The following is a 26,570-nucleotide window of genomic DNA, read 5'->3' as shown; positions in this document are numbered from 1 at the left end:
CCATCCCTCAGGGGTTCAACATACCTCCACTGAATGGGTTAGACCCGCTGCAATCACCTTTGAGCATGATAGGAGGGTAGCTCCTAGCTCTACCTCAGGTTCCATTCCCACCTCCTCGAGAGTTCTGCCCCTCCGCCAGGTAACTACCACTCGACCGGATCCTAATAATCAGGGTCAGGTTATACAGGCACAGGCCTATCAGTATGTACCCTTCACAACCACCGATCTCCTGAATTGGAAGACGCATTACCCCTCTTATACTGAAAAGCCTCAGGCAGTGGTGGACCTAGTGGCTAGCATTATGGCCACCCATAACCCAACCTGGACTGATTGTCAACAACTTCTCCTGACCCTCTTCACAACTGAGGAGAGGCGGAAGATTTTGCAAAATGCTGAGGCCATCACGCGAGAGCGTGTCCCCGGGGGGACACAGGACCCAGAGGGATGGGTTAGAGCTCGGTTTCCTCGCGCAGCTCCAGATTGGGATCCAAATGATGGGCAGCACTATGAACTGTTGTCTGGCTATTGCCGGGACTTACTGGAAGGTATGAGGAAAGGCATAAAGAGGCCCATTAATCTGGCAAAGGTCTCTGAAATTCTCCAAGGGGCAACTGAATCCCCTGGGGCCTTTCTAGAGCGACTAATTGAAGCCTACAGAACATACACCCCATTTGACCCTGAAGCCCAAGAAAATCAGAGAATGGTGAATAGTGCATTGGTGGCCCAGAGTATGCCAGATATCCGGAAGAAGTTGCAGCGTCAGGAGGGATTCGCAGGGATGAATACCACCCAGCTAATTGAGATCGCAACTAAGGTTTTCATTAATAGAGATCAGGAGGTGCGCCGAGAGGCTGACCGGAAGATGCAGAAGAAGGCCGACCTTTTAGCGGCAGCCATTACTAATTCCACCCTTAACCGAGGTCGACCTCTAGCTAATGGGAAGCCAAAGTGGGACCCCGGACCACCAGCCAGGCCCCGAGATTCCTTCAATCAATCCCGGCCAAGGGGGGAGAATCCCAGACCAAGATTGGAGAGGGACCAGTGTGCCTATTGTAAGGAAAGAGGGCACTGGAAAGATGAATGCCCCCAGAGGCGCCAGGGACTGAGAAGGGGACCAGGAGATCGAGGAAGCCAAGGCCGAGTTCGAGAGGGAAGATATGAGCCTCCTGAATCTGACATCATCGGGATAGCCGAGATGGCAGAATGGGACGAATAGGACAGACCGGGTTCCTACAAACTGGGCTCCCAGGAACCTATGGTCAAGTTAACTATAGGGAGCCGCTCAATTCCATTCATGATTGATACAGGAGCTGAACATTCTGTTGTGACGGAGCGATTAGCGCCTGTGTCTGGAAAAACTGTCCGAGTGGTGGGAGCCACGGGGGTGCAGAACCGGAGGCCCTTCCTGACAACCCGTAGATGCCAATTAGGCTCACACATAGTCACTCATGAATTCCTGTATATGCCAGACTGTCCAATCCCTTTGTTAGGTCGAGACCTGCTGTCCAAGCTTAGGGCCCAAATTTCCTTTGACTCTGATGGCCAGACTTCAGTCTCCTTTCGGCCCCTGACATCCAGCCCTAAGGGTATATTGAGTTTCTGCTGCCCTCTTGAAGAAGAATGGCGGCTGCATCAGTCACATAGCCAAGTTGACCTACCCCTGGCAGATAGCTTTCAGGTCAGTGGGGTATGGGCAGAAGATAATCCCCCAGGGTTGGCCCGAAATATTCCTCCTGTACATGTAGACTTACTTCCAAATGCCCGGCCAATCCATCTTCGCCAATACCCAATTCCCAGAAAGGCTCTGGAAGGGATCCAAGCACATTTGAATCGTCTGTTATCCCATGGAATTATTCGTCCTTGCCAGTCTCCATGGAATACGCCACTATTGCCAGTTCAGAAGCCAGGGACTGAGGACTACCGGCCAGTCCAAGACTTACGAGTGGTTAACAAATCCACTATTTCATTACACCCTGTAGTGCCTAATCCATATGTCCTGTTAGGATTGATACCTTCTGGAGCTACCCATTTCACGACACTAGACCTAAAAGATGCCTTCTTTTGTATTCGGGTGGCCCCCGCCAGTCAACTGCTTTTTGCCTTTCAATGGGAAAACCCAGTAACAGGAAGGAAGCTTCAGTATACATGGACCCGCCTGCCACAGGGGTTCAAGAACTCCCCCACTATTTTTGGGACAGCCCTAGGGCAAGACCTTAAGACTTTTAAATCTGAGCCTTCCAGGCGAGTTTTACTCCAGTATGTAGATGACCTCCTGATTGCAGCAGTGACCCAGGAAGAGTGTTTTGAGGCTACCAGAGAATTGCTGGAGCTACTCTTGGATGCAGGCTATAAGGTCTCACGCTCAAAGGCCCAACTTTGTCAGTCAGAAGTGAAGTATCTGGGCTTTTGTATTTCCCAGGGAAGTCGGAGACTGGATGCTAGTAGGAAGCAAGCGGTAGCTGCAATTCCCCAACCCAAGTCCAGAAGAGAAGTTAGGGAATTCCTGGGAGCAGCCGGATTCTGCAGAATTTGGATTCCAAATTTTGCATTGATGGCGAAACCCCTTTACCAAGCCACAAAGGGGGGTGAAAAGGAACCATTTGAATGGGGACCTACTGCACAACAATCCTTCATTGCCATAAAGAAAGCCCTACTCCAAGCCCCTGCGTTAGGCCTTCCTGATGTGGAGAAACCTTTCTCACTGTATGTCCATGAGCGACAGGGGGTTGCTCTGGGTGTGCTGACCCAGATGATGGGATCCTGGCAGAGGCCTGTTGCATACCTGTCTAAACAGCTGGATGGAGTGGCTAAAGGATGGCCAGCCTGCATGAGGGCCATTGCAGCAACAGCCTTACTGGTCCAGGAAGCTGATAAGTTGACCTTGGGGCAAGAACTGGTTGTTAAAGTCCCCCACGCAGTTCTTACCCTCATGGAGTATAAGGGCAATCACTGGTTTACAAATAACCGCATGGTTAAGTACCAAGCTAGTTTGTGTGAGAATCCACGGATACACCTGGAAACAGTGGCTACATTCAATCCTGCTACTCTTTTGCCAGCATCTGAGGGACCACCGGATCATGACTGTATCCAAACCATGGATGAAGTGTACTCCAGTCGACCAGATCTTAAAGATGTTCCGTGGAGGGACCCAGATGTAATTTATTTTACAGATGGAAGCAGTTATGTGGAGAACTCCAAGCGACTGGCAGGTTATGCTGTGGTGACAGAGGACAAGGTGATAGAAGCAAGAGCCCTGCCCCAAGGAACTTCAGCCCAGAAAGCAGAACTTGTGGCCCTCATACGAGCTCTGGAGTTAGCAGCAGGACTGGTAACCAACATTTATACTGATTCTAAGTATGCCTTCACAACCCTACATGCTCATGGAGCTTTGTATAAGGAAAAGGGACTCATAAATGCTGCAGGCCAACCTGTTAAGTATGGACCTGAAATACTTCAGCTGCTAGAGGCTGTGTGGGCCCCTAAGAAGGTAGCTGTTATTCACTGCAGGGGACACCAAAGGGTAGATACTCCAGTGGCCCGAGGGAACCGCCATGCTGATCGGGTGGCCAAGGAAGCTGCTCGAGGACCCCCAGCAAGTACTGTGACTCCCCTGTTCCAAATTCGACTGCAAGAATGGACACCTATGTATACCCAAATGGAAGAGAAATGGGCTCAAGAGGAAGGTGCAGTAAGGAGACCTGATGGCTGGTTACATCTCCCTGATACCAGAGTTCTGGTGCCACGCCACCTAGCTTGGCCTGTAGTGTCTCAAGCTCATGACCTATCACACTTAGGGAAAACAGCACTAGCCCGTCTACTCAATCGAGTAGTGGTGCTGGAAGGATTGGATAGTCTGGTTGCCACTGCCTCTGCCCGATGTACTCTCTGTGCCCAGAATAATGCCCGTCAGGGACCCCGTATTCCACCAGGAGTTCAGTCTAGAGGACTAACACCCTTTGAGTCCCTAGTTATAGACTTCACAGAAATGCCCAGGAGCGGTAGGCTCCGATACCTCTTAGTTATGGTTTGTACCTTTTCTGGGTGGGTGGAAGCATATCCTACAGTTACTGAGAAAGCCACAGAAGTAGCTCGAGCCCTCCTTAGGGATGTCATCCCCAGGTATGGACTGCCCCTTGCCATAGGTTCAGATAATGGTCCCGCCTTTGTTGAAGCTACACTTCAGGCCCTGTCCCGCGCATTGCGCATTACCTGGAAATTGCATTGTGCCTACCGTCCCCAGAGTTCAGGGCAGGTTGAGCGAGCAAACAGAACCTTGAAAAATAGCCTAGCAAAGATTTGTCAGGAAACCCAATTGAAATGGCCACAGGCATTGCCACTAGCCCTCTTCCGCCTCCGATGCACCCCAACTAAAGGAACAGCCCTCTCTCCCTTTGAAATTGTGTATGGGAAGCCCCCAGCCATTTTACAGGGAATTAAGGGAGACATAGGGATTTTAGGGTCTGCCCAGGTGCAGGAGCAGGTAGCCCTCCTGGGTAAGATAATTTCTGAGCTTCAGTCTTATGTGAGAGAAATAAACCCTGTCCCCTTCCAGGCTCAGGTACATTCCTTCCTGCCAGGGGATAGAGTTTGGGTGAAAGACTGGAAGCTCCAGCCTTTGGGGCCCCGATGGAAAGGACCTTTTACTGTTTTTCTTTCTACCCCTGCAGCTGTGAAGGTCGCAGGGATTACTCCATGGGTCCATTGGTCTCGAATTAAGTCTGCTGACCAGACTGAGCCCAGCACGGATCAGACGGAGCCTAGACAGTGGAGAGCAGAAAGTGATCCAGCGGAGCCATTGAAGTTGCGCCTGACCCGAACCAAAGAATCTACTAGCTGAAAAGAAGGGTTAACTGCATACTGCAGGAGCGGCTGAACTTCGGCTTCACACTGAGACTCTTTCTTGCCCAGATTCTGGCTTTCTTGGAATTTGAAAGCTTGATCCTTATCAGTTGAGGGTCTATCCCAACTGGTATAAGAACTCAAAGACTGAGAACACTATATGAGAATAATCTGTGATTAGCACAGACTGTTGAAATATTATTGCTTAATTAGTTTGCTGTATTTGTTTTAGATTAGGAAGAAAGAAAATGTTAGTAGTTTGGATGCTTTTGTTGTTTTCTACTCCTTGCCTCCTTGTTCCTAATACCCCAACTCGCTCCAACCTTTGGTTACACTCTGTCCAGGAACTAATTAGCCAGGCAAAGATTACTTCCCCTTGTATTGTGTGTTCCCGATTTTCTCCTTATACCACAGATGTCCCAGCTGTACCTGTCCCTGTGCAACTCCCAGCTCTTATACCTCCCTACTTTTCGAGTTCAGGCCCTTGGAGCCAGGATTATACTTGGTGGTCCTTTTATAATGCTACTTCCCCCTCTGAATCTTCTCTAAGGCCAGTTTTTACGTCTCCCTATCCAGCTTCTGGAGTGTTTTGTTTAACAAGAAGCATCTCAACTGTTCTTCCCATTCCCTGTAATTATACTAATGTTCTCCCAGAAAAAGGAGAATCTGTGTGGGTAGTTTCTCCAGGTACTCCTATGTGCCCTGCTACCATACCTGCAGATTATGACCCAGGTGATTATCTGGCTCCTAAGCGTACCACTGAGAAGACTATAGTGTCCAAGCTTATTTTCTACTTTCATAAGTCCCCGGGGTATGAAGAGTTACTAACAAATGAGCAGCCTGTCACAATTGGGGATTGGCGCCTATGGTGTGCAAAGTCTCCATTTCGTCTTCGTTCCCCCTGGGATAGGGGCTCGCATTATGGGCACCCTAAGTACCCTGTCCAGCCTGAGCCAACATTTATTGGGAACTTTCCTCACCCTCTCCTTGGTCATTACTGGCTCTGTGATAATGTCCTCCACATGATTCTTCCCGCCACATATGATTTTTGTGTATTGGTAACCTTGAATTATTTTCCTAAAGTTATTCCTCTTAAGCCACTATCCCCGCACCGCTCTAAGCGAGAGGCTTTGTCCTTACCCTCCTCCGTTGCCACAGAGGATGAGGCGATTGAATTAGCCCTCCAGTATATCAATTCTACTTATCCTCTGACTAAAAAGAGACTTGTAGCCCTTTCTGCCACGGCCTGGATTCCAATTGGAGGCCCGGTAGCGGGTATTACTGAACTAGGTATGGCTACTCGGAGACTTCAGTCCCTACTCCATGTTTTAGTTCATGAGCTGAACGTGGTAGTCAATGCATTGCAGGATCAAATTAATGAATTAAGTATAGTTTCTCGGTATAATCGTATGGGCCTTGACTATCTCTTTGCAGCCCAGGGTGGTCTCTGCACAGTGCTAAATTCTTCAGAGTGCTGTACTATTGTCATAAATAGGACGCATGTAGTTAGGCATGCCATGGATAAAGTCCTACAGTTGGCTAGCCTTAATGTGGAGGATTACCAAGGAGGATTAGACCTTACCTCCTGGTGGTGGTCATTGACCTCCTGGATACGTCCCTTGTTCATTTCCCTAATAGTCTTAGTTTTAGCAGGGTTTTTGTTTTGTTTCCTGGCCTCATGTGCTTCGGCAGTATGCCGTCGAACCTTAACAAGTAGGGTAATGGTGATTCACAAGTCTATTCCTAATTAGGATCACTATAATCTCCAGAGTTTGAGTTGTGAGACTTATCTCTGCATAAGCTGATTTTAGTCTCAAAGGGGGGAATGAAGCAGCCATGGGCATAATCATATATAAGAAATCATATGAAGGGTTAATTCTGTTAAAAGCTTGGTATTTGAATTGAATTCTTATTTCAAATTTCAACTTTTACTTTGTAAGTGAAGTGAAGGTATGCCAGATGGTTCATATTATTTCAATGTCTAGCTTGGCCGAGCTAAGGTTAGGAAAGGTCAGTGAGAAATGAAACTCTGTCCCTTGTGAATTGCCAATGCTAGCTGGCACAGCTGTAAACTATTATGAATGAACAAAGCATGAGCCAGACATGCCGTAGTTTTAAAAGAATTAGTTTAATGCTAGTTAGATTCTAAATAATTCTAGATATTCCTGATGTTTAGATATGTCTTATAAGAAATACTGATTCTGTGTAAATTAATAAGGTTTGTGTCTGTGTAGAATATCTGTTAAATTCTGTATTACTCTTTGTCTGCTGTTTAAGAGGTCAAGCAAGGACTGCATTGAGGAGATCAACATGTGGTTTGACTTAGCCATAGCTCTGGCTGGTTCAATGTATAAGCTGATAGGTGAAGAGGTCAGAACTAGTCAGCTCTCTTCTCCTTGATTAATTATAGCTAAGTGTAGGACTGGCCTCCTGGAAGTAATAACCTGATATGTATGCTATTAAGTAAGATTGACTTTTGACCTCTTTAATGAATGCCAGAGTTTAGTTAGCAGTTAGTACTAGGAATATGAGAAATCAATCATAATAACATGTAAGAGACTGGAGACCAAATGTCTGGCTTAAGGGGCCCCAGGTCAGAGGTCAGTTTAGGATGTCTGGAACCTATGTAACTGATATTTTAAAGTAATGATTGGTTGAGGCAAGGTGACCAATCTATTCCTTAACCAATTGGGAGTAAAGGGGGCTAGGCTAGGAGGAGGGCTTAGGACCCTATTTAAGTGGGAGCAGAAGCAGTTTACGTCAGAAGGAGCTCAGAAGAAAGAGAAGGACAGAAGGAACAGACAGAAGAAGGAGAAGACAGCAGAAGAAGAGAGCTGAGACAAAGACCCAGAGAGCTGAGAAGGAGGAGAAGAGAGCTAGAACTGATGTCCTGCTTTGTTTGCTGGCAAATAAAGAAGATTACTTTCTCATTCTGGTGTGTGCTGTCTGACTCCTGAAGTATCATAAATTCATGCATCCATTCCTGCAACAACGTGGATAGGATCTCAGAGGGCAGGTCAGTGATGTAGGAAGGGATCTTCTTCCCAGTCAGGAACTGGGCCACTTCATTGCTAAAAGTGTTACAGTTGTGATCAAATAGGTTGTAGCTCTCCCCTCTATAGAAAAACAGCAAGAAAAAAGAAAAGCAAAGTTAGCATCTAATGTATTTTTGGGTATTCGAGTGACATGATAGAAACTAAAGGCTCCCATTTGTCCACAGAATAGGGATATTAGGGTTGGCACAAGTGCCATCAGTGCCCAGCTCTGCTGTGGAGAGGGCAACGCAGTGACCAGGTCTGTGTAGACGCTGACCTTGTTGCTCAGACTGCCAACAAAGTCATAATTGGACATCACTAAATGAAAAGACCTTAATCCAGTTTCAATTCACATTCAAGCCTTTGTATCATATACGTCTACATGTATTTTAAATGATCATATACAAAATTATGGAGTCAATTCACATTTTCGTAAGTCCAACCATTTTAATCAGCATATTTTTACATTTATTTAATTTGGATATAACTTTTTTGCTGCTCTTAGAAAAGTGTTAACACAAAAATAACTTGTCTTTTAAGTATATTTTTCTGCAGCAAAGAGGTCAAAGGATGATCATGTTCATGTGTGTCCTGCATTCTGCAGCTCTATGTGAATGGGTCAAGAGTGCAGGAAAACTTTATAGGTTTTTAAATCTGAGTTGTTCCATTTTTCCAATCTCCGCTCTGCCACGGATTCCGTCTGTGACTTTGAGCAGGTAATTTATCAGTCTGTTTCACTTTGCCACACCAGTCACTAAGGATTTTTATGTTATTCCTTCTCCCCTCTGAAAGTTGGCTTGTTGTGTTTAAGTTGGTGTGCACAGGTAGCCACCAGGATGTGGTTGCCTACCTATTTTTAAGGGGCTGAATTGTGCGCCATGCTGGAATTCTGTTTGGATGAAAAGCGGTATACAACCCCTTTCTCCTTCCCCGCACATCTGCTTGATGTGCTCTTTCCACCTCCCGTTTCTCTTCCAGGAGCCGGGATTTGCACCCTGCTATGCGTTCTCCCATTGGAGTCAGGAATGATCTGCAAAGCACAGAAAACAGGGCCTCCCCCAGTACTACAGTTTACTGCTTAAAAAGTAACTGCAGCTGTGCTAAGAGAAGTGCTGTTCTCAAAATGTTTGATCATTCCTGGCTCCTATGGCATAACACAACAACCAGAGGGTGCAAATCCCAGCTCCTGAAAGAGAAAACATTACAAATAAAAGCCTTAAAAGTTCTCTGGCACTTTTGTCCCACTCACACAAACTAGACATGAAGAGGAAAAGAATAAGACACAGACACATGCAAGTGCAGAGATGCAGGGAAGGAGAATGAACCTCTTGAATACAGAAGACAGGCCATGAATTATAACTAGAGATATGCAGGTAAAAAAAGAACTGAATATCCCAAGAAGCCATACTTTGAATGCAGTGCAATAGTAGAGAAATAGAAAACAGAAATGTATTTCCTCCTGTACTGTGCTTAGAAATATAAAATTTTTTGTGGCGCTCAATACACCGTTGAGGACCCGTAAATCAAAAAGCAGGTCACACAACAAATCTTCAGAACACTTTATGAAAAGACAATTTTTTACAAGAAGAATTCTTTTGGGAGGAAAAAAGCCTCAGAAGTCAAGGACTATCAGCTGTGAAATTCAAACATTGTCGAATGCACTCCAACTGGAGGACCACAGCAGCTTACTGACTCAGACCAATCACTGGCAAAAACTTCCCAAAAATGTTTAAATTATTTTCACTAGTGAATGTCTTTAAACAATGTATGTAATATCTTCAAACTCTTCCTTCTGGCAACTAACAATTTTTCCTCCCAAAAGAATTCTTCTTGTAAAAAATTGTCTTTTCATAAAGTGTTCTGAAGATTTGTTGTGTGACCTGCTTTTTGATTTACGGGTCCTCAACGGTGTATTGAGCTCCACAAAATGTTTTATGGTTCAACATTTTTAGTGATGACAATTGAAAAGAAATATACTCCACATTTTAATCATACAAATGTCCAAAACTAGAAGCACGCTCAGTAAAATCAAATTACTACTGTCTGTCATCAAACTTTTAACATTTTATCCCCCTCCCTCCCACTACGACATGTTTTTACTTCTTAATGAATAGCAACGTCTAAACTACTTATACATATATGGTTGCAATAACAGTCATAGAGATCAAACTCTTCGTTTGGTCATTTACATGACGAAAACTCATTGGTTTATCTTGAATATCCCCCTTCCCCCCCAATGACGTACAAATAACAATGTACCACCTTCCTCCTGTCCTTTAGTATGAGATCCCCCCTCCCCTCCTTTCGATCCCCTATCCTCTCTTCCCCTCCTCCCATGTAATCCTACTTCCTCCCTGCCTCCCTGGACTTGGTCTCTGATAGTCCAGGCAGGCCTTCCCCCCTCCCTGAGTACCAACCTTTGCCGGTGAGAAAAACATTATAGATCTTGAAGCCTCCCACTCAAGTCTATAGCAAGTTAAGAAGCAAGCTTCGCCCTCACGGGCTTAACCCCTGTATGTATTGGTTCCATACCGAAAGGAAATACTTTTTCCGTTTCGGGTTCTCTTTCGCCTCCTTAGCTTCCCATGTAGCCAGTTCATGTACCTGGTTTCTCCACTGCCAGTATGTCGGTGGTTCTGGGGATATCCACCGTTGTAAAATACTTTTGCGCGCCACTAGACACACCTTGCGGCACCATGTCCGAGTTCCTTCAGCCTGCGTCCTAAATGCTGATTGCGTATCTAACACAGTGATCCCAGGTCCCACCCACTGGTGCCTGTGTTGTTTTGGACATAAACCTCTGGATGTGGCCCCAAAAGGCCCGCACACCTGGGCATCCCCAGAAGGTGTGATATAATGTGTGGGGTGTATAATCGCATTTGACGCACTTCGCCTCCCATGTGATGCTTATGTGTCCCCATTGCTGTCCTGACATTGTTGCCTGCATAATCACCCGATATCAACACTCTCGAAGTCTCTCGTTTATGGAGAGGGTCGGGATACTTTTCAGTGTTGCCCCTATGTCCCACCTCTCTAAGGCCCTCCCCGATTCCTTTTCCCATTTTTGTTTAATGTATCCAGAGTTTTGGGGGGGGACTCGCTTCACCAGGGCTTTATATAGGTTGACACTGTCATTCCCCCTATCTCTAGGTTTTGGAAAAAGGTGTTTATTTTGTGTCCCAGTTTCTTCTGCAGACTTGACTGATCTAAGTGTAAAATGTAATGTTTGACCTGGGCATATGCGAAACAGTCTCCCCACGCATTCCCTATCTTACCTTGTAACTCTCTCAAATTTTATAAGGTCCCCTTTCCTTTCCTAGCAAATGCTCCACCCTTGTGATCCCTAGCTGCTCCCATCTTAGAAATGTGGTGTTACTCTGCCCGGGTTCAAACTTTGGGTTACGCCTAAGAGCCAGTAGTTCTGACACTGTTGGCTGTCCCCCCATGCCTTTAACCAACATCCTCCATGCCATACACATCGGCTGCAGCAGCATGCAGTGTTTGAATTGAGCCGGGACCTGACCCCCCTCTAGGTGCAGCAAAGTAAGAACATCATAAGGGGCAAAATATGCACGCTCTGTCTCCAGGGGTGTGAATGTGCTGGATTGGCCCACCAAGAGGCATATTTTCAAAGCACTTTGGGAGGCTAAGTTCCATAGGTTTCTATGGAACTTTGGGAGGCTAAGTGCTTTGAAAATGAGCCTCCTAATCTCCCACATGCCTCAATAAGCAAGCCTGGTTGTATAAAACTAGGTTCGGTAATCCCAATTCCAGAAAATGTTTTTATATTTCTAAGCTTAGCTTGGTATGTGGAATTGTTTTTATACTCCTGTACTGTGCAAAATAAGGTATCAGAGAAACACATTTTCCCAGAGCCGATAGAAAATTTTGTGGGAAGTCTTGATTTTTTTCTATCATGCAGAGGTTATGTCAGTTTGTGTTCACTTACAGAATATCAGTGAAACATACAGTTTGACCATGGCTGCATAAGCTTTTGCACAAATTTGGCACATTCTAACACTTAATTTGGAGCCCTCAAAGTGTTTCTCCCAAGTGATCATTACGTTCCTCCCCTGTACTCACCGGAACATGGACTCTCCTAGGGCTGTCAGGTACTCCAAAAAGATTTCCTCTGTCACTTCTGTGCTCCCAAGATCTACCACAGCATCTGGGGGTCCCAGCAGTGTACCCCCCTATAAACACAGACAATATGCACCAGTGAGAGATCATTAGCATAAGAACATTCCCTTCACCTGTTCACTACCAGCCAGAGACCAGAACATCTCAGCTGGGTTACAAGTGAATCTTAATAAAGAAGAAGATGGTCTGCAGTCCAAAAGTTAAAGTAGTCTAATCTTGAGATTTATTATCTCACCTTACCCCTAACAGGTCCAAGGCAGGGTACACAAAGAATTCCATAAAAACACTGAGAATTATAATAAAGCAAATAATGAAATTACAATCAAACCTGTTTCCTACTTTCTCTCCACAGTCACTGAACAGGTAAGACTGCAGAGTTCCATAGCACTAGGCAGTCCTTGTAAAAGTCACATGGACCATGGTGTGCTCTGGGAGCTAGTCTGTGCATTTACAAGGCACAGGGCATGGTCTGCATGAGTCTGACAGGTACAATGGGTGTCCAAAAAGCCTATAACTATTTAGAATGTAAAGGGGGACACAGGATGGGGGAGGAAGAAGCAGAGTGATCACGGACAGCATTATCTGCATGCACAGTCGGCATGTGAATCAAGGAAGCCTGGAATGGTGTGCAGGGAAGGGAGAACAAGGCCATCCATCCTGTGCAAAACATCAGTGTAGGAGAAAATGAGCACAGGGAATGGGAAGGGGCATTACAAGAAATCACAGCAGGGGAGATGGCAGCAGAACACAAAGTCTGGAAAAGATGATGATGAAATTAAATATAGGAGGGAATTGATACTTTTCTGTTTCCATTTCTAGTAGATTTTGTAGTACTTTCCTCCATAGAAAAAGGACCCAAAGCAAAGCGAGGACAGCAGTGTGGGAGATGAGAGCGGAGAGAATAAGGTCAAACATCAGTCTCTTATAACTCTCCTCGGGAGAGGAGCTGGGAAGAGAGAATTGAGCTAAGGAGTTGCCTTGTTTTATATTTGACATTCCAGCCTGAGGATCCACCATGCTGTCTGCTCCCTCACCCTTGTACAACACAATGGATCAAAATGGACCCCATCCCCCACCACTTTCTCAATCAGGTATTAGCACGAACGCCTCTGCAAATCCAGGCTTAACTGTTTTGTTTTTTTTTAATATATTTCAATTTAAGAACCCTTAATTGCACACTTCTCTCTTCTTTCACAGTTTACATCAGCTGTGTAGATGCTCTGGTTTCTCCTTACAACCTCCCACACCACTGCTTCCACTAACTGCTCCTGTGCTCAGCCTTTTAACCTCATGCTCATCAAATATATCATCCCACCATCAAAACACAGCTTCTTCTTGGCACACTAATATTCTCTGCCTGCATCTTACACTGAAAGCTGTTGATTCTTTCCCTGGCGGAGGACAGATTACCACCTCTGTAGCATCTTGCATGCCCATATGTTTATCTCACCTGCACCGTGCAGGATTCCTGGCCAAGCCTTGGTGATTTCTCAGCTTACTTATATCAAGTTCTTTTCTAGCTGAATTTTCATGATCATGAAACTATGCCAATTAGAGCACACCAGTGTAAACTGTGGTTCTCAATCTTCTCACGCTGCCTTCCAAATTCTACTTGGATATAAATGCAGGAGTGTAGGGCTTATTTTTAAATAAATGCACTCTACAGGCCCCACTCTCCTCAGATCCATCTCTGTTCCAACTTGTATAGCCTCAATGGAGCCCAGAAGTTTATGCCACCATGCCAAAAGTCTCCCTGCGTCAATCAAAACATCACTTGCTTTCTCTTTATGAAAAAAGCTTATGGGCAGAGCAAACTTACTGCACACCATGGTTCTCAACATAACAAAAAAGAGTAGCTATACTAGGTCAGACTAAAGGATCATCTAGCACAGTACCCTGCTTCCAGCAGGAGGCCAATACAAGTCAAGTATCTGGCAGAATCCCAAAGTGTATCAAAATTCCATGCTACCGACCAGGGCCAGTCCTAGGGTCTCTGGCGCCCCCCTGCAGACTACGAGTTGGCGCCCGCGCGACCCCCCCCCCCCCCCCAGCATCTCCTTTCTCTCTTCTCCCACCCTGCCCCTGTCCAGCGATTCTCCTTCGTCCCCATCCCCCGCCGCCCTTGGTGCTTTAAATCTTTAATTTACCTCAGTTCCAGCAGCCGCATCATTTGAAAGCCCTGCCCCGTCTCTAGCCTTCCCTCCCTTCGCAAGTTCGTTCTGCAGTCCCGCCCTCGAGGAAACGTCATAAGAAGGCGGGACTGCGGAACAAACTCACGAAGGGAGGGAAGGCTAGAGACGGGGAAGGCTTTCAAATGATGCGGCTGCTGGAACTGAGGTAAATTAAAGATTTAAAGCACCAAGGGCGGCGCGATATGGCGGTGCAGCGGCGCCCTTGAAGGCAGGCGCCCCCCTGCGGCGCTTACCCCGCTTACTGGGTTTGACCGGCCCTGCTACCGACCCTAAAGATAAGTGGTGGCTTTTCCCATGTCTGTCTTAATAGCAGATTATGGACTTCCAGAAGTTGTCCAAACCTTTTTTAAACACACTAACTGCTGTTATCACATCCTCCAGTAACGAGCTCCAGAGCTTAACTATTCATTGAATGAAAAAAATATATTTTCTCTTATTTGTTTTAAAAGTATTACTATGTAACTTCATGGAGTGTCCCCTAGTCTTTGTACTTTTTGAAAGAGTAAACAATCAATTTACGTTTATCTATTCCACTCAGGATTTTATCATATCCCCCTCAGCCACCTTTCCCAAGTTGAATAACTGTAACTTTAACCTTTCCTCATAAGAGAGGCGTTTCATCCCCTTAATCATTTTGGTTCTAATTCTGCTATATCTTTCAGATATGGCGACCAGAATTGCACACAATATTCAAGGTGAGTGATACAGAGCTGGGAGGGACAGACAGTGTTCCTCAACAATTGCGTGTGTGGCAGGTTGGAGAGAGCCGAGAACCAGGAAATCAAGTCCTTGAAATCTCCTTTATTAGTCCCTACTTCTATCACCAGGCTCAACTTGAAATGCTGCAGTCTCTGGCCCACCCTTCTCCTCAACCCCAACAGTTACCACCATTGTGTTTGTATTTCCCTTGCATCATTGTTAGCAACAATTAAAATGATATATAGAATTTTCTTCTTTGTTCAGCTGCTAACTATAATGGTTCAGTGTGTCATGCACATAAACAGAAGAAAGACTGAGAACCGTAGCAGCACACACTAACTCGGGAGGGTTGCAAGAGTGCCACATTTTCAGGATATCCTTAATGAATATGCTTAACACAGTAACTACAAGATTTATATATCAAAATCTTTTTATTAATATCAAAACTTCCTTCTTAGTAAATATTCTTTTTTCACATAAATGCTATACTGCCTTTTACTCAGTTATCCTATTATCCCTTCACTCATACACTCACATTCATACTACACAGCATAACTGTCACAACTTAACTCTATAAAGAGATACAGAGATATTTTCTACATTAGACTGCAATGGAATTACCTCCCTTCTGTTCTCAAATGGGTTATATAAGTCTTTCCTTCCTTTTATGGATCCCGTTATAGATAAACAAAACGTCTCTTATCACAGTTATCATGTGATCAACTCATTTACTTCACTTCGTCAAGATCCATGTGTACTTGACTGTCAGTTCAATGCTGATCCTTGAATCACTTATCTTTAAGCAACTTCGTGATGTACGCTTGTTAACTGCATTTCCTGTTCTTCTGCAGCTTTTCTCTGTACTTCTCATAAATATATTATACGTTTTAAATCCTCAGGCAAGCTGTAGACATTTTCTTCCTCTCCATCGCTAATGAACAGTCTGTTGTCCTCCCATGCTCAGAGTCAAACCCTACGCATTCATTAGCGATGGAGAGAAAGGAAATGTCTATAGCTTGCCTGAGGATTTAAAACGTATAATATATTTACGAGAAGTACAGAGAAAAGCTGCAGAAGAACAGGAACTACAATTAACAAATCAGAGACTTTTTATTCACGGGCAAAACTGAAAAGGCAGATGGTAAATCTTAAGAATGTGCATGATCTCTTCCCCCCCCCCCCCCCCCCTTAAGACTGGTTGTCATTTAAGAAATTCCATATGTGAAGGGAAAGACTATACTACCATCCCACCAGGCCAGAACAATCAAGATATGTTAACAGAAATTAGAAGAGCTAGCAAATCCGGCAACAGCACAATAATGGGTGATTTCAAATAAATGCCACATCAGGGAGTGCTAGGAAGGTAAGATTTCCAGATGTAATAAATGACTGCTTTTTGGAGCAACTGGTCCAGGAGACAACAAGAAGGGGAGCTATTTTAGATCTAGTCCTTTTTTAAAAATTATTATTATTTATTTGCATTTCACAAAAACATCAAAGATCAAAAACTTTGAATAGAAATTCAGAACAAATTAAGAAATAACAAAGGCGGACCTAAGATGGCGGCGCAATAGGGTGCACGGAACAGCAGCTCTGAAACTGACTCTGGCAAAATTTATTTCCTCTGAAGAAAATGCCACATACTAAAAGAAAAGGGATAACGAAGGTAATTCCTCCACCTACCTCGACTCCCACAGAGCCCAAAACTGGTTTCGAGCGCTATTTCGCGCCAATCTCCCAAACAATAGGGGATACGGATCCTATAGCGGGTTTCTCTGGGGAAGCGGAGACCCTGCTAGGAGATGAAATATCCCTCTCACCACCAGCAACTGCGAGGCCTCCATGCCCGGCGTCAACGACGGGGCCCGATGAACGGCGACGCCCTACCGGAAGTGTCTTGGGTGAAGCAGTCAGTGGGGGACGGGAAGCGTTGGAGAAGACGCCGAAAGCACGAGAAACATCTTTAGGAACTGTAAAGGAGGTAAATCTGGCAATGATTTGGACAATGTTGGAAAAAATGGATGGAACACTACAACAAACCTCGGGAGAAGTGAGTACCTTTAAGAAAAAATTTCAAGAGCTGAATTTAAAGGTTGACCAGATAAAAATGGATATAGCTGAAAAAATGACTGATCTCCAAAATAAAGTTGATTCTCTTTAAGAGTTCAAAGTTAGTGTGGTTAAGGATAATGTATTTATTTGAAGGAAATTGGATCAAATAGAGAATTTCAATAGAAGATTAAACTTGAGACTTTTGAATTTTCCCAAACTCCCAGGGATTAATCCTTATGATTTATTCAAACGATACTTAAATGAAGTTTTAAAAATGCCCCTAGAAGCAATGCCGCCAATCAACAAGATATATTATATTCCAAACCCCAAAGGAGAAAATGGGAAAAAGCAGGATGGACTACACACAAACCTAGACCTTGAGAATATTTCAGCAATATTAGAGTGTTCGGTGGATGAAAAAGCAGACCGGTCAACTTTGATAGTTTCCTTGATATTTGAACAGGACTTGAATAATATTATGAAACTTTATTTTAAAAATCTTCAAACCTGTTTTGGTGGGATAAAGGTACAAATCTTCCCTGACGTTACAAAACTGACCCAACAGAGAAGAAAAGCTTTTCTAGCATTAAAAGCAAGAACGCTGGAAATAGGCGGGATATTTTTCCTTGCCTATCCTTGTAAATGTTTGGTTCGATTGGGTCAGGTTAAATATACCTTCTTTTCTCCAGATAGTCTAAAATCATTTCTAGATTCTAAGCAACTTAATTGTTAAAGTAAATGGGAGTATTTGCGCTACTTTATTTCCTTTATATGTTTTTGTTAATAATTCTTCCCTAACTCTAGTCCGCCTCATGATTTAAATGAGGTCTAAGGAAGCTAAAAAATATGTTTGTGATAATAAGTATTTTTTTTTTCCTGTTTTTCTTACATTATTGCTTATATGGAAATTATTGAATTCTCTTACTAATTTAGTTACTGCTGTATTTCAAACAAGTGTAATCTTGTTAAAATTGTAAATTAATAAACAAATTGAAATAAGAAATAACAATAGTGATCAATACATCAAACAAGAAATACAACTTTAATCATAGTCCAAAATAAAGGAGAGGAACCAAAAAGAAGCAAATCTATAGAAAGATATTTAAAGAAGTGAAATTTAAGAAGAAAGGAGTAAGTGTTAAGTGAGAATTACACTTCTCCCCTCCAAACAGGTTCATTAAAAAAAAAAAAACATACAAGGGGGTCACGTGACGCTATGCACAGGAGCGGACGTTAGCTACTTCGCTCCTGCCAACTCCTCGAGAACCTTGCGGATAAACAGCAGAAATTCGAGCGACCTCCGACCCATTCTACCAGGATAACCTGGAGGGAAGCTTTAAGATCAGCCAGACCCGGCGGCGAGACTCAATGGCGGCAAAAACGCTCAGAAAAGACAAGGAGAAAAACCGGCCGACAGATGACAAGATGGCGGCCCCCGGCTAGTCCGTCTTCCTCCCAGGTCAGCTCGATGTGGACGGCTGAAATAGTTGGGGAGGTCACTAATGCGCTGGAAACAATATTAGAAAACAAGCTGGGTTCGCTGGAATCGAAACTGGAATCACTGCATAATAATGTCGCGCAAATTAAGGAAGACATGGCGTCCTACCAACAGTGGACAAGCGATATAGAGGACCGTGTCGCTAAAATGGAGGCCAGCCATAGTGAGATGGAAAAACAATTATCCCAATACGCCGACAAAATTGAAGATCTCGAGAACAGGTCGAGACGCAACAATCTTCACTTGGTAGGCGTAGCGGAAGATCGAGGAGACCGTGATTTGAGAAGCTATTTGGAAAGTTGGCTCACTAAAGAATTGGACCTTCCGCAGGAGCTGGGCCCTTTAAAAATCGAGAGGGCACATCGGCTGTGACCAAAACAAACTAATGCAACAAGACCCAGAGTGATTATTTGTCGTGTACTAAATTTTGCACATAAAACGGCTATTCTGCAGGCGCTGAGAGGCGGGAGAGAACTGCGTGTTGGAAACCAGAAAATACTTTGCTTTCAAGATTATTCAGCCAGAGTTGCGGCTAGGAGAAAGCGGTTCTCACCTGTTTGTTCTGAACTAGTGCAGCGCAAAATTCCGTTTGCTTTATTATATCCAGCGAAACTGCGCATTGTGCACAAGTCGGAGACAAAGTTTTACACTACAGCAGAAGAAGCCCGTGCCTTTATAAAAGATTTGGAGACACCTAGAGCAAGCTGAAAAGAGTTGTTAAGCTTAAATGGATGCCTATAATCAGTAGTCAAACTTTTGGCGAAGCGGCAGTGAAACAATGCAGATTTGTATATGTTGCAGCAGAGTGGATTGGTGAATTGATCTACAGCAACATTTTGAGAGGGTTTGCTGCTGCAGAAAAGGTCAGTGGCTGGGGAAGCAACCAGAGCTTCAAGAGAGAGAAAGCCATCTTCCATGCAGTTTTCTGGCTCCCAGTTGAAACGGCTCATCAACTCAGGAACATTTGATATCAAGTGACTGGTTGCTTATAAGATCTAATGCAGTAGTAAGAGAAACCAAGTACATTTGAAATATGTTGTGTTTCTATTTGTTATGTTCACTGTTTAGAGTAAATGATGTTGTTAGCAATGTTTTTGGTTCCCAGAATGGGGTGAAATGGAAAAATAAGGGAGTGAAAATAGTGGTTGGCAGAGGCTGTCCCGGTTTTCTGGGTAATAATGGCAAGGGGGTCATTGGCTGATGATTGGTGGATGGGGGGTGGTTGCACGAAAAAATTTGATTAGTTGACTATCAGGGTGTAGAGGAGGGGCGTTCGAAGTGACCTGTATCCCATAGGGATAGGAGGGGGAAAAGGGGGGATGGGATTGGGAGGGTGGGAGTGTAAAGGAAGGTATAATATGGAAGTTAGCTTCGGGGCATGAATGGAAAGAAGTAGGAGTAGACTGGAGTTTAGACTGTAAAGATGACACAAGGAAAATTTTGATCTATTACTGGAAGTTAAGGAGTGACAAGAGACACGAGGGACACATCAGTGGTTTGTGGAAGAGGGGCCAGAGGCTGGGCTGGCTCCTCATGTTAGATAAAAGATTCATCTGGCTTAATACTCTTAAACACTGTGAGAGGGATGCTTAAGATTGTTACCTGGAACGTGGGGGGTATACACTCCCCAATAAAAAGATCAAAGATTTTACAGTATTTACAGCACATTAGAGCGGATATAGTATTCCTCCAGGAAACACATCTGTCTGGACAAGACCATGCTAAGCTTGCGAGGTGGTGGGTGGGAGAATGTGTGGCTTCAGCAGCCATGGGTCGAAAGGGTGGTGTGGCAATACTCATTCGAAAGGGGGTGGCTACACAGCTTACTAACATAGTGCAAGACCCCGAGGGGCGCTTTGTCTTTGGAACAGCTACAGTGGCAAGGCAACAGGTGAGGCTCGGTAGCATTTATGCCCCAAATCAGCTCGACCTCCAATTTTATAAGAAATTAAGGACGATTCTAACGAATGTGGCACTCACCCCCTTGGTGCTAGGAGGTGATTTTAACACGGCTTGGGACCCCACTTTAGATAAATCTAATCCTCCGACTGGACCAGGGACTAGAAAACACGCGAAGGGATTGCCTGATTTTTGTTCATTATTAGACCTTATTGATGTATGGAGGACCTTGCACCCTCTTGATAGGGAATATACACATCAGTCCAGAGCACACAATACTTTTTCCAGGATTGATTATTTGTTGACCTCTAGAGAGGCCTTTTCAGATATAGGGGAAGTCGAGATTGGTCCCTGTGTGATCTCTGACCACGCCGCAGTCTGGATGACATGGAATGGTGGGGGCCAGAAGGCGGCAAAAGGGGGGTGGTCTTTCCCTAGCTACCTTTACAAGGATGTGCATTTTCGGGAATATTTGTTAACCAAATGGGGTGAATACTCAAATTTTAATGCAGCACCAAATGTAGATGCCACACTCTTCTGGGAAGCGGCAAAGGCCGTTCTAAGAGGGGACATAATAAACTATGTTAGTCACCACAAGAGAGCTAGAGATAGGGAAATCCTTCGATTGGAAAAACAATTGCTGGGTTTGAGGAAACAATTTAGTGTGAACCCGATACCAAGGGTTCGACAAGATAGTAGCGGCCCAATGCGCTTTGAACTCATTGATACACGAACGTGCAGTTAAATCCCATATGTATTATAAATTTCATCTTTATAAATTTGGTAACAAGGGGGGCAAGATGTTGGCTCGTTTAATTGCTCCTAGGCACACTTCTAAACAAATTCTAACTATCAGGAATGATAAGGGGCAATTGCTTCATACTGACAGAGAGATACGTGATGTCTTCCAAAAATTTTTCAAGCAACTCTACAAGTCAGAGGCGGAGAGTGGTCTTAGTGGGGAGCTATACTTAGAAAACATTGCCCTCCCTGGCATTACGCAAGCAGATCGTAAGATGTTAAATGCCCCTATAACTGATGACGAGGTGAGCTGGGCAATTGGACATAGTAAGTTGGGTAAGGCCCCGGGCCCAGATGGTCTCAAATTAGAATTCTATAGGATGCTGGGGAATCCGATAGCTCCGTCAATAGCGAAAGCATTTAACAGGTGGGTGGAGGTTGGCCGGCTACCAGAACATCTCAATCTAGCTCAGATTATAGTGCTACCTAAACAACAGAGAGATCCCACTCTGGGGTCTTCATATAGGCCGATCTCTCTCCTAAATCAAGAGGTAAAACTATTTGCCAAAATTTTAGCTAACAGGTTGAGTAGAGTGTTACCAAGAGTCATTCACGAAGCACAGGTAGGGTTTGTTCAGGGACGCTCAGTGGCGCGTAATCTGAGAAGCATATTGGCTTCACTAGAGAGATTGGAAACCACTCAAGAATTGGCTATAATGATTAGTTTCGACGCCGAAAAGGCATTTGATCGTGTGGAGTGGCCTTATTTATTTACAACCTTAGCCAAATATAGGTTTCAGGGCTGGTTTCGGAGGGTGATCTCTGCATTATACACGTCGCCTCGAGCCAGGATATGGGTGAACGGGCTGTACTCAGAAGAGTTTGAAATTTGTCGAGGGACCCGACAGGGATGCCCATTGTCACCTTTACTTTTTGCTCTATATCTGGATCCTCTGATCCGAGACATATGCACATGCCCGGCAATTAAAGGAGTTAAATTTGAGCACCAGGAATTTAAGGTGGCGGCATTTGCCGACGACCTGTTAATCATACTCACGAAGCCCTGGGAGACGCTAGCGTATCTTTTAGAGATATTTAAAGAATTTGGGTCCTATTCTGGCCTTAAATTAAACTATGACAAGTCTGAAGCGTTGGCTCTTACTGCTGAGACTCGAAGAGCATGGCCGGGACAATTCCAACTAAGATGGGTGGAGGAATCGTTTTGTTATTTAGGTATCCTTCTACCAGCCCGGACAAGGGGGATCTACAGTATAAATATTCAGTGGCTGATAGCTAAGACCAAACAGCAACTGGAGGCCTGGAGAACTCTGACACTATCACTATCGGGGCGACTGTGTTTAATTCGCATGGTTATTTTGCCAAGGTGGCTTTATGTGATGCAAACGCTGCCATTGCACTTATTGATGAAGGATATTAGAGTGTTCTATCGCATGGTAACGAAGTTTTGCTGGGCGTATAAGAAAGCAAAAATTTGCCAGCAGTTGCTAGTGGGAGGGTGGAATCAGGGTGGGTTGGGCCTACCTAATATTAAATATTATAATCTCGCTTGTTTGTTGCGACACGTGAGGGACTGGGTATTCTCATCAAACTATCACACACCTATAGAGTTGGAGGAATCACTCTTTAGTCCCTATTAATTGATTTCACTATTGCAGGGGGTTAGATCTTCTTTGCCACAAAGAATGAGAGGTTCGATGCTGTTAGGATCCTTACAGGGGGCCTGGAGATTTTTGGGGAAATTATTGGGTGGAGACCCACATGTGACAGAATTGCTAACTATACAGGGGAATCCGCACTTTTTACCTGGAATTGAGAATCCAGTATTCCAACATTGGGTGAGACGGGGACTTCATAACTTGGGGATAGTGGTAGATCAGACTGGAGTGATTAGACCACTGGAACAGCTGATCCCTAATGAGTCATTAGACTGGGGAGACACTTTTGCCTACTGTCAATTGAAGCACTATGTACAATCCTTAGACAGGGCATCCCTGAATTACAAATTGGGGGAGAAGATTCAGACACTGTTTGAGAAGGCCGCTGAGGAGGCTCCTTCCATCTCTGGCCTCCAGAAGAAAATATGGTCCTTGGCACCAGCCAGGGATTTGACACAGCTCAGACGGAGATGGGAACTGGATGTGGGATGTGATCTCGCCTCCTGGGATATTATAGCACACCTTAAAGGTATTCCGCAAATAATTAGTGGGGCGGGATACAGAGAATGTGCATTTCGAGTTATCCACAGGGCATATTTCTCACAAGTACAATTGTTTAGAGCGGGAGGAATTGGTTCGCCTACCTGTATGAAATGTAATCTAGCTGATAATACACTATACCATGGTTTATGGGAATGTGGGATTATAAGATGTTTTTGGAAACGGGTGGTGGCCTTTCTTTCCTTGATGCTGTCAAGAAGGGTACAGGGCACACCTCAACAGTTGTTGTTGGACTGTCCTGGCTCTCTCAGGGGGCTAAGGGCGGAGGAAGTCCTGCTGTGTAGAAAGCTCTGTTTACTAGCACATAATGTATTTTGCAAAAATGGACTGTTCCGGATAGACCTGAATTTTGGCACTGGCGCAATCAGGTACATCAACTGATGACTTGGGAGGCGCAAGAGGCCAGGGGTTCCTTTAAGCGGAAATCACGTTTTTTAAAGACATGGAGTCCCTTTATAGCCAAACTCACGCAAAGAGGAAGAAGTCTCATCCTTAACAAACTATGATTGAGAACCTGGAGACTCCATTGATGCTTTTAGACAGATCATAGGGAGGGTAAAAGGGAGGGGGGATGGGAGGGTTGGGGGGTGGGGGAAAAGGGAGGGATGAAAAGACTATGTAAAAGTTTGATGTTACTTTAACAAAAGGTTTTGTTATTGACTTTAGAGATATCATTTTGGTGATTGTAATTGATGCTTAAATGTTGTGGATGTGACATCAATAAAAAAGTTAAACCATAAAAAAAAAAAAACATACGATTATTCCGATACATTACAAAACATTCACAAGGAATCCTAAGTTGGATGAAAGCTCCTAGTGAAGTCACTGCAGAACGTAATTTCAAGTTCTTCTTCCTTCTAGACTGCATCCATTTAGAAACATCTGTACTTTATTCCCCAGAAATGTTGTACCTGCAGTCCTATAATATAATCTGCATATTGAATCCCTATCCTGATGAAAAACAAAGGACACTAAGAGTAGATCTTAGTGTTACTTCAATCTCTGAGGATTCCAAAATATCAGATATATTTAAATGAACTGAAGCTTCTTTTCAGTAGACGTTATATAGAAGGTCTTCTGTGAAGGTGGAAAGACTGATTTCAGGTATTTCAATACTGATTGCAAACACCTATGGAAAAGAATGCTAGCCGAGGTTAGTCTAGACTACGGGAAGTAAAGCAGTTTTAGGTTCAGACCTCTTTGCATAGTTTCTAAATTTCCAATTTTGCTTAACATAAAGGACTTAACCTGAATTAAAGTCTGAGAAGATTTTAACCTCAGTCACTGTTTTATCCATTACATCAATCTTAGTACAGAAATTCACTTTAGACTCTAAATCTTGCAGTTTGGAGGCAGAAGTCAAGGAGATGGAAAAACAGGGGAGTAAACCTGATCAAACCACTCCATAACCAACCATGGAGTCTCAAAGGTCACCACATTCAGCTTCACTAACGGTTAAGGGTGCTAGGACAACTGAAGAAGAAAGCAGAACTTCTACCTGAGTTGAGAAACCTCCACAGTCTTTCTCTTCCGCTCTTGTTGGTTCAGAGTCCCTCAAAGGTCTGGAAGTCCAGACCAGATGTATTTCACATATTAATAAAGGTAGAAAGAAGAGCAAAGGACAGCCAGTATGGTTAAACGGAGAACTGAAAGAGGCTATTAGACTCAAAAGAATATTTTTCAGAATACAGGAAAAAGATCAGAATAAAGAAAACAAGCAGCAACATAAGCACTGGCAAGCTTGATGCAAAGCATTGAGAAAGAAGGCCAAAAAAGAATACAAAACAAATCTTGCCTTGGAAGCAAAACGCATAGTAATAACTTTTTCAGGTATATCAGAAACAGAAAACCTGTGAGGGAATCCATAGGACCATTAGATCATCAAGGAATAAAAGGGGCACTCAGGGAGGACAGGGCCATAGCACAGGGGCTGAATTAATTCTTTGCCTCTGTCTTTCCTGCAGATGATGTAAGACCTACCTGTACCAAAGTTGGTTTTCAAGGATGATGATGTAGAGGAACTGAAAGAAATTTCAGTGAACCTGGAAAATGTACTGAGACAAATTTAAAGATTAGTAACTAATCACCTGGATCCCATGGTAAACACCCTGGGGTACTTAAAGAACTCAAATATGAAACTGCAGACCTGTAAGTGACCTGTAACCTGTCATTAAAATCACCTGTAGTACCTGAATATTGGAGGGTAGCAAATGTAATGCTTATTTTAAAAAAGGGATTCAGAGGTGACCCAGGAAATTACAGACTGGTAAGCTTGACGTAAGTGCCGGACAAAATAGTGGAAACTTATACAGAATAAAATCACTGAACACATAGACAAACATGGTTTAATAGGACAGAGTCAAAATGGATTCAGCCAAGGGAAGTCTTGCCTCAATCTGTTTCATTTCTTTGAATGCATGAACAATCATGTGGACAAAGGTGAGCCGGCTGATATAGTGTATCTAGATTTTCAGAAAGCGTTTGACAAAGTCCCTCATGAGAGGCTCCTGAGAAAATTAAAAACCCATGGGATAGGAAGCAATAGTCTGATGTGGATTAGGAACTGGTTACTGAACAGAAAACAGAGGATAGGGTTAAATGGCCATTTTTCTCAATGGAGGAGGGTGAATAGTGGAGTGCTACAGGGATCTATACTGGGACCGCTGCTATTTAACATATTTAGTAATGATCTGGAAAATAAACAAGTGAGATGATTAAATTTGACAATAACAAAACTATTTCAAGTTGTCAAATGCAGAAGACTGTGAACAATTGTAGGAAGACCTTAGAAGTTGGAAGACTGGGCATCCAAATGGCAGATGAGATTTAATGTGGACAAGTGCAAAGTGATGCACATTGGGAAGAATAATCCAAATCAGTTATTTGATGCTAGGGTCCACCCTAGGAGTAGCTCTGAAGAAAAAAATCTAAGTGTCATGTGGATAATCCACTGAAGTCTTCTGCCCAGTGTGTGGTGGAGGCCAAAAATGAAAACAGAATGATAAGAATTATTAGGAAAGGGATAGAAAATAAGACTAAGATGTTATTAATGGCTCTATATCGCTCTATGGTGTGATCACACCTTCAGTATTGCGCGCAATTTTGGCTGTCGCATTGTAAAAATGATATAATGGAATTACAAAAGGTTCAAAGAAGGGCAACCAAAACGATAAAGTGGGATGGAACTCCTCTCGTATAAGGAAGGGCTTAAGAAGTTAGGACTCTTCAGCTTGGAACA

At 43.9% G+C, this 26,570-nt stretch overlaps 1 protein-coding gene across 1 annotated transcript in view; it reads right to left on the bottom strand.

Annotated features, from left to right (window-relative positions):
* The window catches only part of LOC115459160 (deSI-like protein At4g17486), a 72,165-nt gene that overhangs the window by 23,594 nt on the left and 22,001 nt on the right, over positions 1–26,570 (bottom strand). Inside the window, exons 3-4 of the mRNA XM_030189033.1 lie at positions 11,958–12,067; positions 7,763–7,955 (exon numbers count right to left, since the gene is read on the bottom strand). Coding sequence (XP_030044893.1) covers positions 7,763–7,955; positions 11,958–12,067 — 303 coding nt within the window. The remainder of the gene's footprint in view (positions 1–7,762; positions 7,956–11,957; positions 12,068–26,570) is intronic.

The sequence above is a fragment of the Microcaecilia unicolor genome, unplaced genomic scaffold, assembly GCF_901765095.1.
Source record: "Microcaecilia unicolor unplaced genomic scaffold, aMicUni1.1, whole genome shotgun sequence".
Taxonomy (NCBI): Eukaryota; Metazoa; Chordata; class Amphibia; order Gymnophiona; family Siphonopidae; genus Microcaecilia; species Microcaecilia unicolor.
This window is presented reverse-complemented; position numbering and strand designations above follow the sequence as displayed.